This window comes from Ochlerotatus camptorhynchus, unplaced genomic scaffold, assembly GCF_037179485.1.
Source record: "Ochlerotatus camptorhynchus isolate MF236.1 unplaced genomic scaffold, CSIRO-AGI_Acam_v1.1 ptg000374l, whole genome shotgun sequence".
In the NCBI taxonomy this organism is placed as follows: domain Eukaryota; kingdom Metazoa; phylum Arthropoda; class Insecta; order Diptera; family Culicidae; genus Ochlerotatus; species Ochlerotatus camptorhynchus.
Window position 1 is genome coordinate 1,191,496 of NW_027040862.1, and position 22,486 is coordinate 1,213,981.

A 22,486-nucleotide genomic window follows, 5' to 3' on the forward strand; every position below is an offset into this window, starting at 1 on the left:
ACATTACTCTAATAAAAATTAAAACAAAATCAAGCATGTGAATAAGTTATAAACGTTAACAAAACACTTTAAGGTTCAACAATCTACAAATAAGTAAATTAAGTAAACATGCTTAGCTAAAATAGAAAACACAAAGATCAAAAGTTCAAACTAAATATACTAGAATTTTTTAAATACTCACTATGATCACCCTAGAAATGGGCGATCCACTAACAACCACTACCATGACCCTTCCCCATTGTCCCAAACTCCGATGAATTCGAGTTCATACGCTGGAAAAAATGTGACAGGAGAGCTTTGTTTACTTAAAATGAACATTTTCCAAGGCAGTAGATGTCTAATTATCTTCAGTCGATGTACTCAAATTTATCGATCCACTCGGCAATGAACATGGTGACCAGCAATTCCCAATTAGTGGGTTCCCGTTTTTCCAGGAATTTTTGAAATTTTCCCAGTTGTACGATACATTTAAACTAAGCACAAAACCGAATGCGATTGAGCCGAATAGATCACTTGGTTAAATGGGTTTGTCTTTTTGCTAGGCTCCCCATTTGTAACCCTACACTGAGTGGCACTCTTTGTGTCGGAGTCGTCGGAGCGATGGCTACACATTGAGCTTTCGTTATTTCTGGGTGTGTGTCTGTCTTCTCTTCTCCGCTGCTTCACACTTGCGCAGGGTGAAAGAGACAAGTAAACTTTGTGTTTATATTATATTTTTGAGGGGGGGGGGGGGGGGGGGTTGCCCAATTTTAAAAATCACCCAAACGAGGGGTAAGACGGCGATATATCGTTTTTAAATATTTTAGAAAAATGTTCCCCTAATAATAGTGGGTTGTTAAATAACAGGGTGGCCAGTGAATTTTCATTTTGGAATTCCCGGTTTTTTCCCGGTTTCCCGGTTGTTAATAGTCAACAACAAAAAACTAAATTGAACGTATTTTTAGGAACAAGCTGAAAGGAATTTACTGAAAGGGTAAAGAAAAAATATTTAAGACAATTCCCAAGATTCTGGGGCTTTAAAATTTGTGTAGAGTCTGAAAATAGAACTTTTTTCTTCAAAATTTGTGATTAATAACAATTTTCATGGTGCAAGATTTGGATCTCACTGATTTCGAAAATAATTAAAGATCACATAGTTATTTGAAAAAATATATCATACTTATGAGTTGTGGAGTCATAATTGTTACGCTCTGAGACTTGGAAGCATTTCAAGAGCTATAACGACTTACAGAACAAGTTATAGAATCTAGTGGACAAACCTTGGAATTTTTAGTAAAATTTAAAAGAATTCAAAGTGTTGATTTCAAAGGAGAAGTTCTGAGCAGAATTCCTGAAATATTCAGACATGAAATCGTTAGAAATTGTTAGAATAATTTGGAGGGATTTCTGTGGAGAAGAATGCATGTTCTAAATTAAATAATTAGGTAATTTTAGAAGATTTTAAAAGGAGTTATGAAAAAAAAAAACTTTGCGGAAAATTATTACGTTGTTCTGAGGAGATTTGTATGGGGATCGTGAGTAAAATGACAGATGACGTTTAAGAATTCCAAGAGAATTATGATCAGAATTCTACAAGAAACAGAGTTCTAAGAGTGTTTTGGCAATAATTTCAACCCTAGTACGAAAGATTCATCAGAGCAAAATTCGAAGTTAACTTTGAAATTCATAGGGTTAAATACCCCATTTCCGGCCTATTAAGCACAACCCGCACTTAATCTTTCTTAATCTGGCGCAGTTTAGCACCAAACGGAATGTTATTATTACTGATGACTTCCAAATTTATTTACCTTTCCGTATGTACCGTAATATTTGATAAAGAGAAACCAATCGTTGAGATATTGTCAAAAGTCTAACACTGCTTCTTGACGCCAAACTCGGCCTACGGATTCTAAACTCGGCCTAACGCATTGAAACGCCAATGAAATCACTTCGGCCTATCGAATGAAGATAAAAATTGATTCGGTTGGAGCGCTTCTTTTGGTTTTTGGGAATAATGGGTGCAAACCTTCATATCACGCGTTCTCATTGACTTCGTTCCGTAGCTTATTAACTAAAGTATCGTACCAAACGCATAATTGACTTGTTAACTCTGAAATCATGGATTTATTTGAAGTTTTCTGCTCGATAGGCCCAAAATGGGCGATTAGGCCGAAGTAGTTCTCTACCCTATCATGAGAATTTTGAACAAAGAAAAATTAAAACCCCGTAAAAGAATAATTCAGTTTCGGTTTTACAAATAATTGTTTCCAATGTCCAGCATCTTCAATATTTTCATTCAAGGATCATGCACTTTACATCTGAAATTGAAACGGCAAAAATCAATTTGCAATATTGCTGAGTGATTAAATTTAAAAAAACAATAAGGAAATCTCAAAAAACCAGCACATACTATGGATTTTACAGTGATTTTACATGAATTCTAGATTTTTAGGGAGGTACCCAATTAGAAAAATCACCCAAACGAAGAGTAAGACAACGAGATATCGTTTTCAAATATTCTAAAAAAATGTTCCTCAAGTAATTTTCTTCAAAAAACTCTTGGACGGCAATATCGTAACCAGGTCACTTTCAATCGAAAATCGTCAAGCGACGATGAAGCTGTCAACCATCACTTTCAATTGAAAGACATTCTGTCTTTTCTTCGAGCAGATACCCCTCAACATCTACAGGACCACTTTCGATCAGTTTTCATGCTGTTTGTTTTAGCTTGACTCGTGTTCATTTCTTCTTTCATTGTCAAATGAACTTACTTTTGCATGCATTGAAGCAAAGCTGTTCGATCCAAATACGTGCAGTTTTTATGACTTTTGTTGCTTGTTCACTCGGTTCATTTTGGTTCAGATCTGTGCACGTGGATGTCAAATTTACCATTGTCGGGTGGTTTGTTTACCCATCAATATTATAGTCGCTATATTCATAGTCTGGCGGATAGAATATCAGGAACCAATTGAGCAAATCACGACCAACAATAGAAAAGAGCACATCAGCTATTGCGAACAAAACTTTGGAAACCGTTTTCTCGTGATTCAAGGCTCGCCTACGCAAACTAACACTATCTTTGGGTTTGTGGAAAGATTCCCCAATCTTGATGCCGGTGATTTGCGTTCGATTGTCGAGGAAAGAATAATCAACGTTTGGGTTATAAAAGTTTATAGGACCTTTTCAATTGTTGGTCTAAAATATATTGAATTAGTTCCACTTTTTGATAGATCGAAATTCTATCCGCCAGACTATGAATATAGCGACTATAATCAAATATGGGTATTTTTTTACTCGGGGTAACGTCTAGAGATCAAAAAATTAAATGCGACGCCATTTTGACATCCAAGATGGTGGATTCCAGTTTAAGAAAAAGTGGGAAATGCTGTCAAATACTTATCAATAAAGATATTTTGGGAATCGGGATGATGTCTAGAGGATGAAAATCGATATCTGACGCCATTTTGAAATTGAAGATGGCGGCTTGGAAATACAATCAAATACACATCAATATTAGTATTTTTGTAATCAGGATGACATTAAGAGGCCGTAAATCGATATTCGACGCCATTTTTAAATCCAATATGGCGGCTTCCTATTTCAGAAAAAATGGGAAATGCTGATGCCGTCCCATCAATATGGGTATTTTTGGAATCGGGGTGAGGTTTGGAGATCGGAAATCAATATCCGACGCCATTTTGAAATCCATGATGGCGGCTTCCGGTTTGAGAAAACGTTTTAAATTCTATCAAATACCCTTACAAACGGTTTTTTTTAGCATCAGGGTGACATCTAGAAGCCAGAGATAGATGTCCAACGCCATCTTGAAATTCAAGATGGTGGCTTCCGGTTTCATAAGAAGTGTCAAATAGCCTACAAATAGCATCGAATATTGATTTTCAGCATCTACGCGTCGTCCTCGTTCCGAAAATGCCCAGATCTTAGGGTATTTGACACTTTTCCGATGGCCGCCATATTGGATTCCAAAATGGCATCTGATATCGACTTTCGGCTTTCACACGTTGACCCCATTCCAAAACTCTCTGAACCTCGCTCTGAACCCTCATGGCCGCCATATTCAATTCCAAAGGGGTATCTGATATCGATTTTCGGCATCTAAAGGGCGAACACGAAATTATTGCGACACATTCAACAGGGCATAACTTTTTTACCATTGGGTAAAAATCAACCAAATTTTGCACACTTTCTCATTGATGTGTATTGTGTACATGCTGTCAAACTCGAAGTCGTGTTTTTCGATTCAACGAAAATGGAGGTGAACCAACGCGAGTTGAGAGAACAAATTCTTTCCAAACACCTGGAATTTCCTGACCTGTCGCACCGGCAGTTGGGAAAAATGTTGAACATTCACCATTCAACCGTCTCCAGAGTGTTGAAGCGGTTCCAGGAGTGGTTGACGTTGGACCACGGCAAAGGAGCTGGAAGAAAACCGGGACCGGAGAACAAAAAGACGGAGGGAAAGGTGAAGCGGATGATTAAAGCAAATCCCAACGTCTCAAGCCGTGATTTGGCTAAAAAGATCGGCATGTCGCAGAGCTACGTCCAGAATGCAAAGAAGAGAGCTGGACTACATACATACAAGGTACAAAACTTCCCAAACCGCGATGAGCGGCAACAATCGACGGCTAAAACTCGGGCACGGAAGCTCTACGAGAAGATGCTGACAAAATATGGCTGCTGTGTGATGGACGACGAAACGTATATATAAAAGCCGATTTTAAGCAAATTCCGGGGTTGGAGTTTTTCACCGGCAAGAGCAAGTTCGATGTGGCCTTCAAATTTAAGAAGAAGAAAATGTCGAAGTTCGCCTCCAAATATCTCATTTGGAAGGCCATCTGCTCTTGCGGACTGAGGAGTGAGCCTTTCGTGACAAAGGGCACAGTAAATGGCGAGATCTACAAATCTGAGTGCCTCGAGAAGCGCCTTTTGCCGTTCTTGCAGCAGCACGACGAAGCTCCGCTATTTTACCACTATTCTAAAAGTGTCCTGGAGTGGTATGAGGCCAATTCTGTCCATTTTGTTCCAAAGGACATGAATCCACCAAACTGTCCGGAGGTGCGCCCGGTGGAGCAGTACTGGGCAATAATGAAGCGGGATCTTCGGAAGAGCAAGAAGACAGTCAAAGACGAGAAGGACATGTTAAGAAAATGGAAAAAAAACTGAGAAACTGGTACCGGATGACACTGTAAAGACTTTGATGGAGGGCATCAAGCGAAAATGCGTTCAATTTTACACTCAAGGCTCCATCGATTAACTTTTCTTTTGATTTTTTAAGTAAATATATGTATAAAACTACCCTAAAATTTTGGTTTGATTCTAAACATTATAAGAAAATTGGCATGACATTTTCGGTGTCGCAATAATTTCGTGTTCGCCCTTTACGCGTTGTCCCTGTTCCAAAAATAACCATATTGTAGGGTATTTGACACTTTCTGAATCCTGATGGCTGCCATATTGGTTCCGAAAATACCCATATCTTAGGGTATTTGATACTTCATAAAACCAATGGCCACTATCTTGAATTCCAAAATGGCGTCGGATACCGGTTTTCAGCATCTACGCGGCATCCCCGTTCCGAAAATATCCTATTGTAGGGTCATAGACAAACAGACATAGCACATTGAATATTTATCACTGTAAAACATCGTCGCTAAAACATTACCACCATCTTTTGAATACACTGTGATGGGTAGTACGCTGAACAGATGGTGGTAGTGTGTAAACGTCAAAGGCAAGGCGATTGACTGTGCGCGCGACAGGTGGCGATACTACCAACTACGATAATTTTGAATTGACCGTTAAATGCTTGTTCGATGAACAACTTGCGAGAGTTATGTCTGTTTGTCTGTGGTAGGGTATTTGACACTGAAATCCGATGGCCGCCACTTTGGATTCCAAAATAACGTCGAATATCGATTTTCGGCACCTTCGCGTCGTCGATATTGTGTGGATACTATCCGGATACTGCGTCGTCAGGTCGTGAGAAGTCGAATGAGCCCCGAATTGAAGTGAAAGAGGAAAAAACGAAGGAAGCAGTTTTCGAGTCATTCATTGCGTCAATTGAAACAAGTCTTTGCTTCAAACGAAATGAGCTGAAGCACTTGACGAACGAAACAAGTGAGAGTCCAGACATGTTTGAAAAGAGGAATGTTCATCGTGACTCGATAACAAGAAACACAATGACTTACACGAAAATGATATTGCTCGAAATGAAGCGATTCTGCGGAGAGTTCATTTTCTTTTCTTTGTTTCGAAAATGCAAAACCCTGATCGTAACATGCTTTAGTTAGGCAGTATACGACCGACATCGGGACAACATACCAAACTTCATAAAGAGGGTGGTACCACAAAATTATCGATAATCGATTTGTTGCACAGTGTAATAGTTATAGGGCTTGAGCGAGGTAATAATCACTCGATGCCAGGATGATGTTTTTTGGTTCAGTGTAGATTATCTGCGGCCCAAATCAACCCGTTATCATACGCATATTAAAATAAAAAACTCTTTCAATAACTACATTATTCACGCCCAACTGAAAACGTCAAATTCAAGATACATATCAACATTCCGCTACCGCAATCCAGTAACATAAGATCGTAACGAAAACCAGCTACATATACCTAGCTACTACGAAACAACAAAACCTACATCACCGAATCGAGCGACCAAAACTGCTACACTCTACAAAACGCACACGCACACAAACAAACAAACACAAAGGAGCAAATCACCTGGAGACGCCGGTCCCGGGCTGAGGCTGAGACTCTCGCACGAGGGCAGCTTGTGCAGCGGAACCAGCAGCGACGTCCGGCGAAACTTCTTCTCTTCGGCCGAACGAGGATCTTCCGGTTGATTGGATGCGTTGATGGGTCGATTTTAAAGTTGAAATTGCACACAGTGTAGACGAGTTAAAATGTGTGTGAGTATGAAGTCGATTGAAAGCGGTGCACCCACAAAAAAAGTAAACAAAGTTCCACGATGGGAACGATTGGGAAAGAAGAAGAAGAAGAACAAAGAAGCAAATTGTTACTGACCACTACTTTCCACAGGTTTTATATAAAAGAATGATGTCGGTTGGTTCGCTACTAAGTACTGCCTCTAGATAGCTACACTACTCTAAGTTGGATGGGAATAAGTGGTGGCAAAAAGGTCAACTGTTGATTTGCATAGCTCACTACTCTTACATCTACCAATGGAACCGTCAAGTGCAAAGGAAGAAGAAGAAGAAGAAAATAGCACCAACGCAGTTTGTTGTCTGTTGACAGGGAAGGGACCGGGACGGGAAAAATTAAAAATGCACAATCAAAGCTGAAAACAAAAAGCAAAACAAAAAAGCGTCCGACCCGACGGCACTAACGTGGGCATCAGGATAGAATAATTACTTAATGGCAAATTAATTAAATGGAAAATTAGATGCACAGAGTCACTGTGCACCACAGTGACTCGAGGGGGGGGGGGGGGGGGGGTAGGCGGAAGCTTAATCAAGCCGTTTAACATTTCGCTGGAATTTTGGTGAGACATATTACGCCTAAATGTAGACAATGAAAAATAATGGTTCATGAGCACAGTCCGAAGTGCTTCAGTAAAACTCTCGTTAGTTAAGTAAGTGTGTATACCTATCAATCAATCTACAAATGATGTTTAGGTCCGAAAATATGTTTCTGATGATGGTACTAAGACGAAGGGCTCATCAAACGACAGTGAGCCGCCCAGCTGAAAGTGAGTGCACAATGTACAGGTAATACACACGGGATAATAGCTGCCCATAATTGCATAATCTTATACGGTTGCGTGCCTTCAAAGATGATGATGATGATAGGTGCGATGCATTGGCTAGTTAAAGGGAAGAAAAGTGTTTCATGCTGCCAGTTTTGTTATAATTACAAGTTCCGGATAGGTGCGTCCACTGCCTCGCTACCTCACTCTCATCCATTAAGCGAAAGCCATTTACACTTTTATGGAATCGAACTATGATTACAGGTATTTTCGATATAATGATACTTGGGTAAAGAATAATCAACCTGTCATCCCTTGAGACGCCACTGAACCCTGTCTTAGCGCAGAACTTCCTCTCGTCGCCCTTGGGGATATCCCCACAAACATTCTTCAAGTTTCAAAAAACAATAAAGCAGAACGGAGCAAAGCTTTTACCATTGATTGCTTTGAGACATGTCAGGGAGCCTCTTAAGAGCCGAGATCACGCAACCGGCAACAACCTTTCGAACTTATGTTTCATCCCAACACCAACACCACTACCGCCGCCGCCGGCGATGAGGATGGGGCTATCGGAAATGACATCGATAAAACTAGTTGACAAATGATGCCCTCTGCCCTCCACGGGAGGAGAATCGAAAAGTTTCTGATGGACACAGGTTCGATTCTAACGCAGCAACCATGACGACCACGTTCGTGGAGTCATGGACAACGGAGACAGATACTTGTGGTTGAAGTATACAGAAGAAAGCAACCGCTGTGCGGGATAATTTATTGGGAAAGTCACTCTGAACTGAGCTGACTGTTCCAAAGCATAATTTGTCTGAGAGTCAATTTTGAAGGGCTCGTCTTGTGTTGAATGGATTGTGGTGCGAAGGATTTAAGGCTCAATTGTCAATCAATCAAGCGTTTACTTGTATGCATTTTCCACTTTGACAGTATTGGTGTTATCGAGATTTTCATCAATCATGGTAAATTAATACAGAGCTACATCATACATATTTTTTAAAAAATTTGATAGGTGGGTAGTATTGAAATTATGTTGCTTAATAGGAAAGGTTATTCCATTTCTATTATATTGGGATTCTCCGAAATTCCAAAAAAGAGTTATCCCCTCAATTCCTCGTGGAGTTCATCGGAATTCATTGTTATCTCATATTAGCATTCTATGGAATGTCAAATGGAAAAGTAGGGTAAATGATCGTGGTTCGAACCATTTTCATTGTTTTTCCAAAGATTTCTACAAAATCAATACGATTATCAACAAGATCTTAGTATAGGGGAAATGTCTCTAACGTTGGCCTATGGATCTAAGATTGGGCCCATCGCTAAAAACCTGCTGTTTATCAATTTTATCTAGATGAACGCGTTATTGGGACGTTACTAATGAATATTTTAGGTTGCTATTGAAAATTTAGTCGATTGCTGAATTTATGTATGGGCCCAAATTAGGAACACTTAGACCGGCATTACCTGCATTTCCCCTATATGGAAATAACAACAAAAAAACAATTCTAATTGTTCGCTTGGAAGGAAACTATAATGTCTTGTTGACTTATAATTTGATTTTTGATGATAGCGAACTAATTATCCTGCTTCGAACTATGCTTATCATGGTTCGAGCCATTAAAGAGTTTAGTTCGAACTATGGATTTCAAAAATCCCATTTGTTGAAATTGTGGTATTACAAGTGATTGAAACGTACTTGCGATACTAGATGAACTTTTGTGTTTTCCCCTTATCCACCTAGAAGAGTGAAATAAACGAGTAAATTTAATTAAGTTCATGATCAGACTGTTATACATGTTAGACTGTTCCAAACACGATAAATTCAGACTTCATTTTACATACCGTTACAGACATGGTGGCCAGTGAATTTTCATCTTGAAATTCAAATCTTAAAAATTTCCCGGTTGTAAAAATTCAAGAAAAAACTAAATTGGGAGTAATAAAAGTAAAATTACAGATAGTATTTGGTAAAACTTGATATTAATGAGAATTAGAGAAAATTGTTAGGGATATCGGAAAAAGAAAATGTGTCTTAACTTCGTTGTCTATACTAACATAAATATTAACCTTTCAGTACTCACGCTGATGTAGAAAGTTAAAAACGAAAAAAATGTGTAAAACCTACTGACGTTGGAACTCGCTCAACGTGAAACTAAACATGATTCATTAAATTCAATACCCACGTCCATTAGACCAATACTTGAAGAATATTACTGAAAGGTAATTTACTGAAGCAATTTACTGAAAGATTAAACAAATGTGATTTAAGAAGATTCCCAAGATTCTGGGGCAACTTGAAGAACTTTTTTTTTTTAATTTGAGATTGATAACAATCTGCAATGCAAGATTTGGAGAAAAAATATTTAAAATGTGAGATTTTGCCATTTTTCGTGGAGGCATTTTAAGGGTTATACAAATTAGAGAACAATCTATAAAATTGTGGACAAACCCTAATTTTTTTAGTATAATTTTAAAATATTCAAAGTGTTGATTTCAAACAAATATTTAAGAGGATTCCCTCTTAGGTGAATCGATTAGCTTGGGACCGAAGAGAGTACCAGAGCTGAGCCAAAAAGTTGAGCATGTTATTTCGGGACCTTCTAGTCTTAGAGTTACCTCTATGGTATTAGTCAATAGAGATAGAGATAGAAATAAAAGAGGAAGAAGCCAATTGTCACCTCTTCCTCTTAGGTCTAGATAACCACTTGACAGATTGTGATGTAGGATTTTGCGATCTTGGATCGATTTTTGAGAGATCGATCTTTTTCATCTCGATTTTCGATTTTTTGCATCGATTTTTTGTACGTTAAAAAATCGCAAAAATCGTGTGTATAGGAAAATCGATTTGTGTTCACGTCAAACCATTTGGAAAATTTAATGAACATAACCTAAAAATCTGCATCACCATAGTCGCTCCTAATGTTATATAAAATAGGTGACAATAAATACGAGTAGTTCCATGTTAAAGGGTGTCCACGATGAAATTGCCCCACACAAAATTGATTCGCAAAATTCGAGTTTTCATCCGATTGCCATCAAATTTTCAGGGATTGAGAAATAACTATTAAACTTCATTTTACCATTTTACTCGTATTTTATTTACAGTCCATACGCAAATGCCCGCACCTTGGCCTTAACCCCGGCCATAAGATTCTGCACAACCTGTGAATCAACCGTTTTTTGCATGTAAACCCATACTTTCTTCAGTTCCTCGACTGTCTTCACTACCTTAGGTCGTTTAAGAAGGTGCTGCTTCATAATCGCCCAGTACTTCTCGATGGGGCGGAGCTCCGGAGTGTTGGGAGGGTTGAACATTTTCGGCACGAAATTGACCTTATTGTCCGCATACCACTTCAGCACGTCCTTGGAGTAGTGGCATGAGGCCAAATCCGGCCAGAAGATTGTTGGGACGTTGTGGGCCTTCAGGAGAGGAAGCAGCCGCTTCTGGAGGCACTCTTTTATGTACACCTGTCCGTTCATCGTGTCCTGGGTCACGAAAGGTGCACTCCGCTTCCCGCACGTGCAGATGGCTTGCCAAACCAGGAATTTCTTCGCAAATTTGGACATCTTCTGAGTGCGGACATGCTCCGGAACGCTGAACTTATCCTTGGCCGTGAAAAACAGGTTGCCGGGGATCTGTTTGAAGTCGGCCTTCACATATGTTTCGTCGTCCATGATGCAGCATTCAACTTTCTTCAGCATGTTGAGGTACAACTTCCTGGCACGGGTTTTGGCGGACTTGTTCTGCTGCTCGTCGCGATTAGGAGCCTTTTGTACCTTGAACGTTCGAAGCCCAGCCTTAGTTTTGGCCTTCTGGACAAAACTTCGGCTTAGGTGCAGCTTCTTAGCCACATCCCTAACGGAGGCGTTCGGATTTCGGTTGAAGGCCCCAACTACGCGGTTGTGATTTTTGGTGTTGTACGGAATACTTTTTCCTTCACTTCTGGGCTTCCCATCGGTGGTCAACCGTTCCTCGAACCGCTTAATCACTCGCGACACCGTGGAATTCGCGATTCCCAACGTTTTAGCGATGGAACGATGCGAGAGATCCTTGTTCTCGTGATGAATGCGCAAGATTTTATCACGCACGAGCTGTTCTTTCGACTCCATTTCCGCGAGTTTTGATCACAGGACTTTAAAACTTGCAGGATGTAAATAATGCACTATGAACTAAATCCACCCAAATTTTCATTAAATTCTACCCAACGGTTAAAAAGTTAGAGCAATTTTTTTTTTTACAAAAAAAAACAATTCTAATTGTTCGCTTGGAAGGAAACTATAATGTCTTGTTGACTTATAATTTGATTTTTGATGATAGCGAACTAATTATCCTGCTTCGAACTATGCTGATCATGGTTCGAGCCATTAAAGAGTTTAGTTCGAACTATGGATTTCAAAAATCCCATTTGTTGAAATTGTGGTATTACAAGTGATTGAAACGTACTTGCGATACTAGATGTACTTTTGTGTTTTCCCCTTATCCACCTAGAAGAGTGAAATAAACGAGTAAATTTAATTTAGTTCATGATCAGACTGTTATACATGTTAGACTGTTCCAAACACGATAAATTCAGACTTCATTTTACATACCGTTACAGACATGGTGGCCAGTGAATTTTCATTTTGAAATTCCCGGTTTTTTTCCCGGTTCAAATCTTAAAAATTTCCCGGTTGTTAAAATCCAACAAAAAACTCAATTGTACACATTTAAAAAAAAACGTGGCCAACTGTAAATTTTCGGAGGTTACCGTGCCGATTCAAATTTCGGACACTAAAACTCGAATTTCGGACACTTTTAAAAGTTGATTATCTCGGTCGAATATGATCCACATGTCTTGTAAATTTTAAATTTTTTTGACTAGTGCCCTCCACGATCATCTAACATTATTACTTTGTTTCTAACTGGATGTAATATTTAATTAAAAATGAAAGTGTCCGAAATTTGAATCGTCCGAAATTTGAATCGGAACGGTATTTGTGGGAGTAATAAAAGTAAAATTACAGATAGTATTTGGTAAAACTGGATATTAATGAGAATTAGAGGAAATTGTTAAGGATATCGGAAAAAGAAAATGTGTCTTAACTTCGTTGTCTATACTAACATAAATATTAACCTTTCAGTACTCACGCTGATGTAAAGGGTGATATGGTCAAAATTTGGTCAAGGGAAAACGCGTGTAAATCGGTGAAATCGTTTATTTAAAAAATCAAATTAAATTTCTTTTTCAAGTTCAATTAGTATAAAATTCAGGAAAAATATTCAGTTAGGCTTCCGCTTTTCCAAATCCGAATTGCCGGGCCTTACGCTTGACCCCTGCCATCAGATTTTGTACAGCCACCTTGTCCACCTTCTTCGCCGCAGAAAGCCAGTTTGCCTTGAACTGCTGCTCGCCCTTAGCAGTTTTTTTGGTCTTCTTTAGGTTCCGCTTGACAATAGCCCAGTATTTCTCAATTGGGCGGAGCTCTGGCGTGTTGGGAGGGTTCTTGTCCTTGGGAACCACCTGCACGTTGTTGGCGGCGTACCACTCCATGGCCTTTTTACCGTAATGGCAAGATGCCAAATCCGGCCAAAACAGTACGGAACAACCGTGTTTCTTCAGGAAAGGCAGCAGACGTTTATTCGAACACTCTTTCACGTAAATTTCTTGGTTGACAGTCCCGGAAGCTATGAAAATGCTGCTTTTCAAGCCACAGGTACAGATGGCTTGCCAAACCAGATATTTCTTTGCGAACTTTGACAGTTTCATGTGCTTGAAAACATCTGCTACCTTTCCCCTTCCTTTTGCCGTATAAAACTCCTGTCCCGGAAGCTGCTTGTAGGTTGTAGGCTTTGACGTAGGTTTCGTCGTCCATTACCACGCAGTCAAACTTCGTCAGCATCGTCGTGTACAGCCTCCGGGATCGCGCTTTGGCCGTCGTATTTTGTTTATCATCGCGATTTGGAGTCACTACCTTCTTGTAAGTCGATAGTCCGGCTTGTTTTTTGGCTCGATGCACGGTTGTAGACGATACACCCAGCTTATTTGCGGCATCTCGGAGAGAGAGGTTAGGGTTTCGCTTGAAACTACCGGCAACTCTCTTTGTCGTCTCAGCGGCTTCCGGTTTTCGATTTCCCCCCGATCCAGACTTCCTGGCTGTCGACAAACGTTCCCCAAACACTTTAATTACATTTGTAACGGTTGATTTGGCAACTTTTAGCGATTTTGCCAACTTTGCGTGCGAGTAGCTCGGATTTTCGCGATGCGCGAGCAAAATTTTGATACGCTGCTCTTCTTGCTTGGACGGCATTTTGACAACTGAAGAGTGAATTCCAACATCAAAATAGGAGCAACATTCTACACACACACACACCTTCAAAATGAGGGGTGTTCAGGTTTTTTAAATGCAAAATTGAAAGAAATACGTCAAGTTGATATTGACCAAATTTTGACCGTATCTCCCTTTACCTAAGAATTTAATTTAGAACTTGCATTCTCTGTATCGTAGGAATTGTGAAAAAGTTTGAGGAAAATTCCAACGTAATTCTGAGAAGATTAGTATGGGGATCGTAAGGAAAATGACAGTGTTCTGGCGATACCCTAGTGCAAAAGATTAATCACAAAGCAAAAAAAAAAAAATATGATTACTAAAAAAAATGCTGATCTTTAGAAAGAAATTCTTTAAAATACACCAAGGGGTTCCTAAAAAAAAATGCGAAAGATTTCTGCTGTTTTGAATAGAGTTAATTGAAAATTTTTAAAAGAATTTCAAAGGAATTAAAGTCTCCGAATAGGTTCAAGGAAATTCTAAGAAGGATTCTAATCCAATTCTTAGAAGAGGTTTCAAGGAAATACCAAAAAGAATTCAACTGTAATTATTACGCGGAGTGTTTTCTGGTTTATTTCAGAAGATCTCTATGAAAATTCAGAGCAGAATTCCAAGTTAATTCTGGAATTCATATCATGCAAGGCTGGTAGCCATCACTGCTGTCAAAAATAGTGATTTTAGTGACCATGTTGAAGAAATAAGTGACTAAATAGTGACTGTTAGTTGTAAAAATAGTGACTAAAAAGTGACCCTGAATTGAATTAAAAATAAATTTTATTGGAAACTCTTAGGAATTTCTGAGGAGCACAACTTTTGTAAACTTCAAAGGAAAATTCCAAGGGCAATCTGAGAATAATTTCATAAAGTGTGTGGGAGAAAACAAATTCGGAGCATAAGTCCTTGAAATTTTTTTGAAAATACTAAAAGAAGGATTACAATTAAATCTGAGAATAACTCCAGGACATCTTCAAAGGAATTCGGAAATAAATTCAGGAGAGTTTTCCAAACAAATTATGAGAAGAAATCTAAGGAAATTGTGAGTAGAAATGCCAATGAATTCTTAGGAGACTTTCAATGTGAGTAGAATTCCAAGGGAAGGAGTGAGATTCAAAAGGAAATCTGAAATGAAATCAATGAATATTCTGATAATCTTTCCAAAGGGTGTCTTATTGTGGAGAATTTCAAGATAATTCCCCTAAAAACTAAAAGAAAATTGAATTCGAAGGATAGCTTCATTGAAATTTCCGTAGAATATGAAATGGACTATTCTGAGAACTTCCCAAATTTTTCCTATGAAGTTCTCGAAATGTTTCTGAATACCACTGATCTTCTGCGAAGTTTTCGAAAAAAATTTTAAATTTCTGGAACTTTTGTGCTCCCGCAATTTTCATGGAATTAGAATGAAATAATTAGTATAGTTTTATGATTTTCACTTAAGTTCTCATGATTTTTCTGAAGTTCATGAAACTTCCATTAAATTATAGACACTAATTTAAAACTTCTTCAATAGTTCAAACTTTCCGTTATTAAAACTACCTGAACGAATTTCTTTAAAGTTCTCTAGGTTGCCCTGAATTTATGAGTATTTTTTAACAACCCACAACTTTACTGAAATTAATTGATTTACTTTGAAGTTTGGACAATTTTCCTTAAGTATTCTAACCATTAAAAACCCTCACTTATTTTCCCTGAACTATGCTTACCTGAAGTTCTCTAAATTTGTTTGTCCGGCAAATTTTCTGATATATATTATATATTTAAAATTCCCTAACGTTTTTAGATCAATCATAGTATTCTTGGAACACCCCATAATTCCACGGAATTCCTTGTAAGTCGCTGCAAATTTGCTTAAGATAATGGGATTATTCTGAAGCTATTTGATCGTCCTCGAAGGACTCGGAACTTTGCTGAAAATCATGAAACCATCTAAATTCAAAGTTCTCTGGAATTTCTTGAAGACATTTATCGCTGCTTGCTAAAATAGTTCTCGCATTTTTTTTAAATGAATGGAACTTTGTTGATATTCTATAATCAACTAAGCTAAACTTTCGTATTTTTTAAAGTTCTTGATATTTCCATGATATAACACCCTTAAAATACTCTCTTTTTATCACGATCCAAAAGTTCTATAGGAGCTTTGTTGAAGTTTCCGGAACTTCTTTAAGGTTTCTACAATTTTCTTAAAATTATTTGAACTGCCCTTTGATTCTCTGATCTGTCTCGATGTTCTCGAAGCTTCCCTAAAGCTCTCAATTCTATTGAAGATAAATTTCCCTGAAATTCTTTGGACTTCTGTGAAGTTCCTGAAATATTTATGAAGTTTTCATAAATTATCTGATGGTCTCTGTACTTCCCTGAAATTCTCGGAACATCTTAAGGGTTCTGCATTTTCCAAAATTTACGATTATAGATATTTAAACTGCTCTAAAAACTCTGAACTAAAGTCATGGGAACTGCTTTTAAGATCTGAAATTCCCCAAAGATCTCTAGATCTAGCTTTTCTGAGGTGCTTAGATTTTTTTTTAAAGTTGCACAATACCCCTCAAGGTTTCTATATTTTTCAAGTTTGCTTAACACCTGTGATGTGCTCTGAAATTCTAGGAACTTCATAAAAGTTTCTGAAAATTTTAGAATGTTAAAAGAACCGATTTGAGGATCTTAAAGCTTCCAGTAAGTTTCCCATAATTTAAGTATGTTAACTTCCCTTATGTTCCCGCAGTTTGTTTATGGAGCTTTACTGAAATTCTCAGAATTTCCTTTCATTCCTCAGAACTTCTTCAAAGTTCCTACAATTGTTGTGAAGTTAATGGGACTGCAATGAAGACCTCTAATATTTCATAAAGTTAATTACGAAATTGAAATAAATCATTTAATGTTTTCCTTAATTCAGGCACTTTGAAAATTTCCAATATCATGAACTTGTACATGGTATACGAAACTACAAGACATTGAATGTTTTTAGATTTTGGACTTACTCAAATTAAGTACGTTTTTTTTTAAACTGTGAACAGTGAAAATTAAGTTCAACATTCATTGGATTTGATTACAAACTTGTTTCTTTAAAACTGATTACCATGTCTTTAAAACGCTTGGGTTAATTACTGTTGATCTTCCAGAAAAAGCATATTTTGAACGCATTTAAAAAAAAGCTTTCTTATTATAAGCCTTGAATTTATCCGTTAATGTTCTGGGAAAACCTGGAAAACTCAGGAAAATTTAAAATGAGTAGGCAGCCTGTAGATAGAGAAAGGCGATTAAACGTCACAAAGCAAATAATGATCAATATTGAAATAAATTCACGCTAAAATAGTAAAATAGTGACTGATTACAAGAAAAAGTGACTTTAGTGACTTGACCTTAAAAAAGAGACTTTTTAGTGACTGCCTTGAAAAAAGTGACCAAGTCACTAAACAGTGACTCACTACCAGCCCTGTATCATGAGAAACCCTGGAAAAGAATAGTTCAGTTTCGGTTTTTACAAATATTTGTTTCATAAGTCCAGAATCTTCAATATTTTCTTTTAAGATCCATGCTCATTACATCTGAAATTGAAACGATAAAAATCAATTTGCAATATTGCTGAGTGATTAGATTCTAAAAACAAAGACTAAGACAGGAAACCGAAGAAAATTATGCAGCAAACAGTGCAAGACATTCATTTGATAAAGAATTACTCTGTTTTAATGGTTTCTTCTGAAATTCTGGTGTAAACATTTGTTCCTATGGTGTGATTAATTTATTTTTCCCGGTTCTCTCGTCGAATTCCCGGGTTTTCCCGGTTACTTTTCAAATTCCCGGATATTTCCCGGTACTCCCGGTTTTCCCGGTTTGCTGGCCACCCTGCATGCTGTAACGTAACTAGTCTGTATACTATTCTGATCGTTCTTTTTTTGGTGGGCGTTGTTGCGTGAAATGGATTTGTAATCCAATGTATTGTTTAATCAAGTTAAATGTTTATTTTTAAGAAGAAAAATCAACTTTAGGCCGAAGTCAATGTATGAATGTATAAATGTATAAAATGATACAATATGCAATAAAATATGATACATTCAGATAGGGTTTGGAATAGTTAATGTTTATTGCACTTTCATAGGAAAAGAATAATCAATTGTTCCAAACTAAGCAATTCTAATTCGCTTTTTCGGGGCACGTGAAATCTGTGTGTCAGGAGCAACAAGTAGCTTTGTTTTAGTTTTCTTGGTTATATTCTGTTTCGCAGAGATTTTTATCCTCTCTGTAGTTGATTAGATTTCCAGCTGCTTGAGTCCATCCCGAGTCGATTTGATCCGCTCAGTTTCCTCGGCTTCAAGGATCATTTTTTCGCGCTTAGTTCGGGCAACCTCATCAGCTTCATGGTTCTCAGCAGCCTTCTGGTCATCCATCTCTCGTTGCTCCATTTCCTTGATAATCTCGACGTCATACATTACTCCATAAGACACCTTTAAGCCTTTTCGTGAACGAGTGTTTTTGCTCACAACCCTTGGCAAGCTCAAAATATCCGAAGATGTTCGAAGCAAGGGTGGAGAAGCTTCGGTCATAACTGGATTAATTATATTTAGTTGCTGTTTCATAATAAGTACATTTACCAGTTTCAATGGATCGTTAACCTTGAGATGAATCCGAAGTTTATCAATCGATTCACGAGCTTTGGATACAAGTTTCTTAGTTTTTTGGCAAACAGAATCACTTGTCGTGATGCTTGACGGTACATTCTCCCAGTCGGAATCGAATTCAAACGAACTGTTCGGCAACTGTTGGCGTTGGTCACATTCTACAGATAACAGCTGATATTAAAAGCTTGTCGATGGTTCTTCTTCGGACGTTGATCTGCCATTAATTTCGTTGATTGCCTCCTTGAACCCTGACAAATTCATAACAGAGGAATTACTGATCTAGTGTAGGTTGTTGTTCGGATCAGTCTGCTGGATGGCTAGTTGAGGAAAAGCTTGACATTCGTCCAAACCATTCTCAAATCTCCCAGTTTCCAATGATGATTCAGGGGTGCTGCAAGATGTTTTTGTTAAACGAGATCTATCCATGTTCTTGAAATCAAATGGTTGACGACCGGTTGATCGCCATCCATTGACGATGGTTTCTTTTTGAATGACAGCATCATTTGTCTGTTTAAGCAGCTTCACTAATTCAACTTCATTGAACATTTTCTCGGTATTGTCACATTTCCACTTCTGGTACAGCTCGGTGTATTTTGCTTTCAGCGGGTACTTGGAGAATGTGCGTTGAGTTTGGATACAGCACCACTAGCTTCACGTCATTCTCGTAGCACCACCTATACAGCTTCAACGAATGGTGACCAGAGTAACCCAGCCACGACGAGCACAATTTAACGCTTAACTCCCATTTGGATCCAACGAGGGTTCAAATGCTGCGTGACAAAACAATAAAAAGCGTCTCCTTTCATCCAACCGGCTTGCGTCTGGTTAAATCCAAAGTTGGCACCAACAGACCCTGAAACAGTTGCAGCAGCACCAAGATCACTGAACGAATCTTTAAATGTGATCAGTGGCGGAATGTAACTCCCATCTGCAGCAACAAGTGATGTTTTCTTTCGGCTTGCCACGCTCAACGTTGTAAACAACCTTCGCCCCTTTTCGTGCGTACACTTTCTTTGGCACTGGATTCATAACGTAGTTGGTTTCATCTACATTCCACCATGAAGCTGGCCGATCCAGGAGGTACAACATTTGTCTTTGCTCGAACTGGCTATAAACGTACTCAAATTATCGTTCCAGTCGGTCAGCGGTCAACCCCGCGGATGTTCTTCCAAGTGCTTCTGGTGTCCGCTTTGAGATTTCAGGTTGTCTCCGTAAAAACTTGTTCAGCCATCTTGTCGATACTTACCTTACCAATCAGGCTAAGGCCTTGTTGTCCTCTGCTGTCCGAAGAAGTCGTCTCCACTCTACTCGATCCATGGCCACAGTTCGCCAGTCTCGTAGTCTGCGAAGGGTCCGCAGGTCACCTTCTACTTGGTCGATCCACCTTGCCCGCTGCGTACCTCTTCTTCTTGTTCCTGTTGGGTCGCTTTCTAGAACCATTTTCACTGGGTCGTCGTGCGGCATTCTTACGACGTGCCCAGCCCACCGTAGTCGCCCAATTTTTGCAATGTGGACGATGGATGGTTCTCCCAGCAGCTGGTGCAATTCGTGGTTCATTCGCCTCCTCCACGTTCCGTCATCCATCTGCACTCCACCGTAGATGGTACGCAACACCTTCCTTTCAAAAACACCAAGGGCGCGTTGGTCCTCCACGAGCATAGTCCAGGTCTCGTGGCCTCACTGGTCTAATCAGCGTCTTGTAGACAGTCAACTTCGTGCGGCGGCGAATTCCATTCGACCGGAGCGTCCTCCGGAGTCCAAAGTAGGCACGATTCCCTGCCATAATGCGTCTTTGAATTTCTCTGCTGGTATCATTTTCGGCGGTCACCAGTGAGCCCAAATACACGAACTCATCGACCACCTCGATTCCGTCACCGTCAATCTGAACTCGGGGTGGGAGGCTAACATTGTCTTCCCTAGAACCTCTTCCTTTCATGTATTTTGTCTTTGATGCGTTGATGGCAAGTCCAATCCGTCTAGCTTCAGCCTTCAGTCTGATGTACGTTTCCGCCATCATCTCAAAGTTCCGTGCCATAATGTCAATGTCATCGGAGCTGGATGGACTTCCTGAATATCGTGCCACTCGTTTCTATCCCAGCTCTTCTGACCACACCTTCTAACGCGATGTTGAACAGCAGACACGAAAGTCCATCACCCTGCCGTAACCCCCTTCGAGATTCAATCAGTTTATCCGGAAATCCGTACTCGTGCATAATCTGCCATAGCTGATCTCGATCGATTGTGTCGTATGCGGATTTGAAATCGGTAAACAAATGATGTGTGGGCACGTTGTATTCGCGGCATTTCTGCAGAACCTGCCGAATCGCGAAAATTTGGTCCGTGGTAGCGCGGGCACCCATGAATCCCGCCTGGTATTGCCCCACGAACTCTCTTGCATAAGGTGACAGACGGCGGCATAGAATTTGGGAGAGTACCTTGTAGGCGGCGCTCAGCAGTGTGATCGCGCGGTAGTTGCAGCAATCCAACTTGTCGCCCTTTTTGTAGATTGGGCATACGACACCTTCCATCCACTCCTCCGGTAATATCTCCTCCTCCCAAATCTTGGCAATTACCTAGTGCAGCGCTCTAGCCAGTGCTTCACCACCGTATTTTAATAGCTCACTTGGTAGTTGATCTACACCAGTTGCTTTGTTGTTCTTCAGCCGACCGATCTCCTCCTCAACTTCTTGAAGATCAGGGGCCGGTAGCCTGTCGTCTTCTGCGCGTGCTCCAAGGTCTGTTGCCGTGCCACCTTCGTTTTCTGCTGCTTCACCGTTGAGGTGCTCGTCATAGTACTGCTTCCACCTCTCAATCACCTCACACTCGTTCGTGAGAAGGTTACCGTCCAAGTCCTTGCACATATCGGCTTGCGGCACGTAGCCTTAGCGCGAACTATTTAGCTTCTCGTAGAACTTCCGTGTGTCGTTTACGCGGTACAGATTTTCCATCGCCTCTTGTCGATGGTATCCCTCTTTTGAAAGTGCTGCCTTGAAGGGATGCAAGTTCGGAAGCTGCTTCAAGTATCTCCTCTGTGGTTTTGGGACATCCAATCGGCCACCTGCTGCTCATGCGAGGCACTTAAGACTGCATCTTTAACAAGTCCCTGGGGATGATTTCCATTCGGTTTGTCGCTTAAAGTCGATTTCGGGATGTGATACTTTTTGTGGGCCGCATACGCTGACAATGAGCAACTTCTCACTTCTTCCAGAGCCTTTGGCAGTGTTTCGGGGGAATATTTTATGGATCTCATTTTAAGCACCTACGGTGGAAATAGGACATGACTGATTGTTTATAAAAATAAATATTAATCTACCATTCTTGTTGAAGCTTACTTTGGTCATCTCTTCGTCGATTTCGATTGCGAAATTCTGACCCGTTTTCATGTCCTTTGATGCAACTATCGCGCGAAGGAGGTAATCAGGGGTCACAATGTGAATCTCGAAACGAAAGACTTTTTGTACGAACGCTTTTATGAAAAAGGCCCCAGAACGTAAACAAAGTGTAGCGACGGTAGCGACCCTAGCGGTGATTCGACGAAGCTGATAGTACGAACCACGTTCGTTTGTGGTTCGAACCAAGATCAAAAAACAACAATCGTATTTTCGAAAAATACAAACATTCAGGGATGTTTCCTTTTGTAAAATGTTGCAATAATGAAATAATATGTACGCCTTGATGCCCGCGCATTGTTCCCAGCTTTACTTTGGTGATTAAAATACTTGCAGACGGTTTAAATAAACAGCTTGGATAGGGACAATCAGAATCAAATTCGCAACTGTTTTCAATGTATCTAACTAAACTTGTTGCAGCATGACGAAAAATGTCCAAAGCTTAGTTTAGTAAA

The 22,486-nt window shown here is 39.5% G+C and overlaps 1 protein-coding gene across 4 annotated transcripts in view; it reads right to left on the minus strand.

Moving 5' to 3' along the window:
• Positions 1 to 22,486, minus strand: part of Orp8 (Oxysterol-binding protein-related protein 8) — a 182,867-nt gene that overhangs the window by 143,372 nt on the left and 17,009 nt on the right. For 3 of the 4 annotated variants that reach the window (XM_065232795.1, XM_065232794.1, XM_065232797.1), the window contains exon 3: positions 6,733 to 6,843. The exons of the other annotated variant lie outside the window; for it this stretch is intronic. In XM_065232795.1, coding sequence (XP_065088867.1) covers positions 6,733 to 6,843 — 111 coding nt within the window. The remainder of the gene's footprint in view (positions 1 to 6,732; positions 6,844 to 22,486) is intronic. 4 annotated transcript variants of the gene reach the window in all.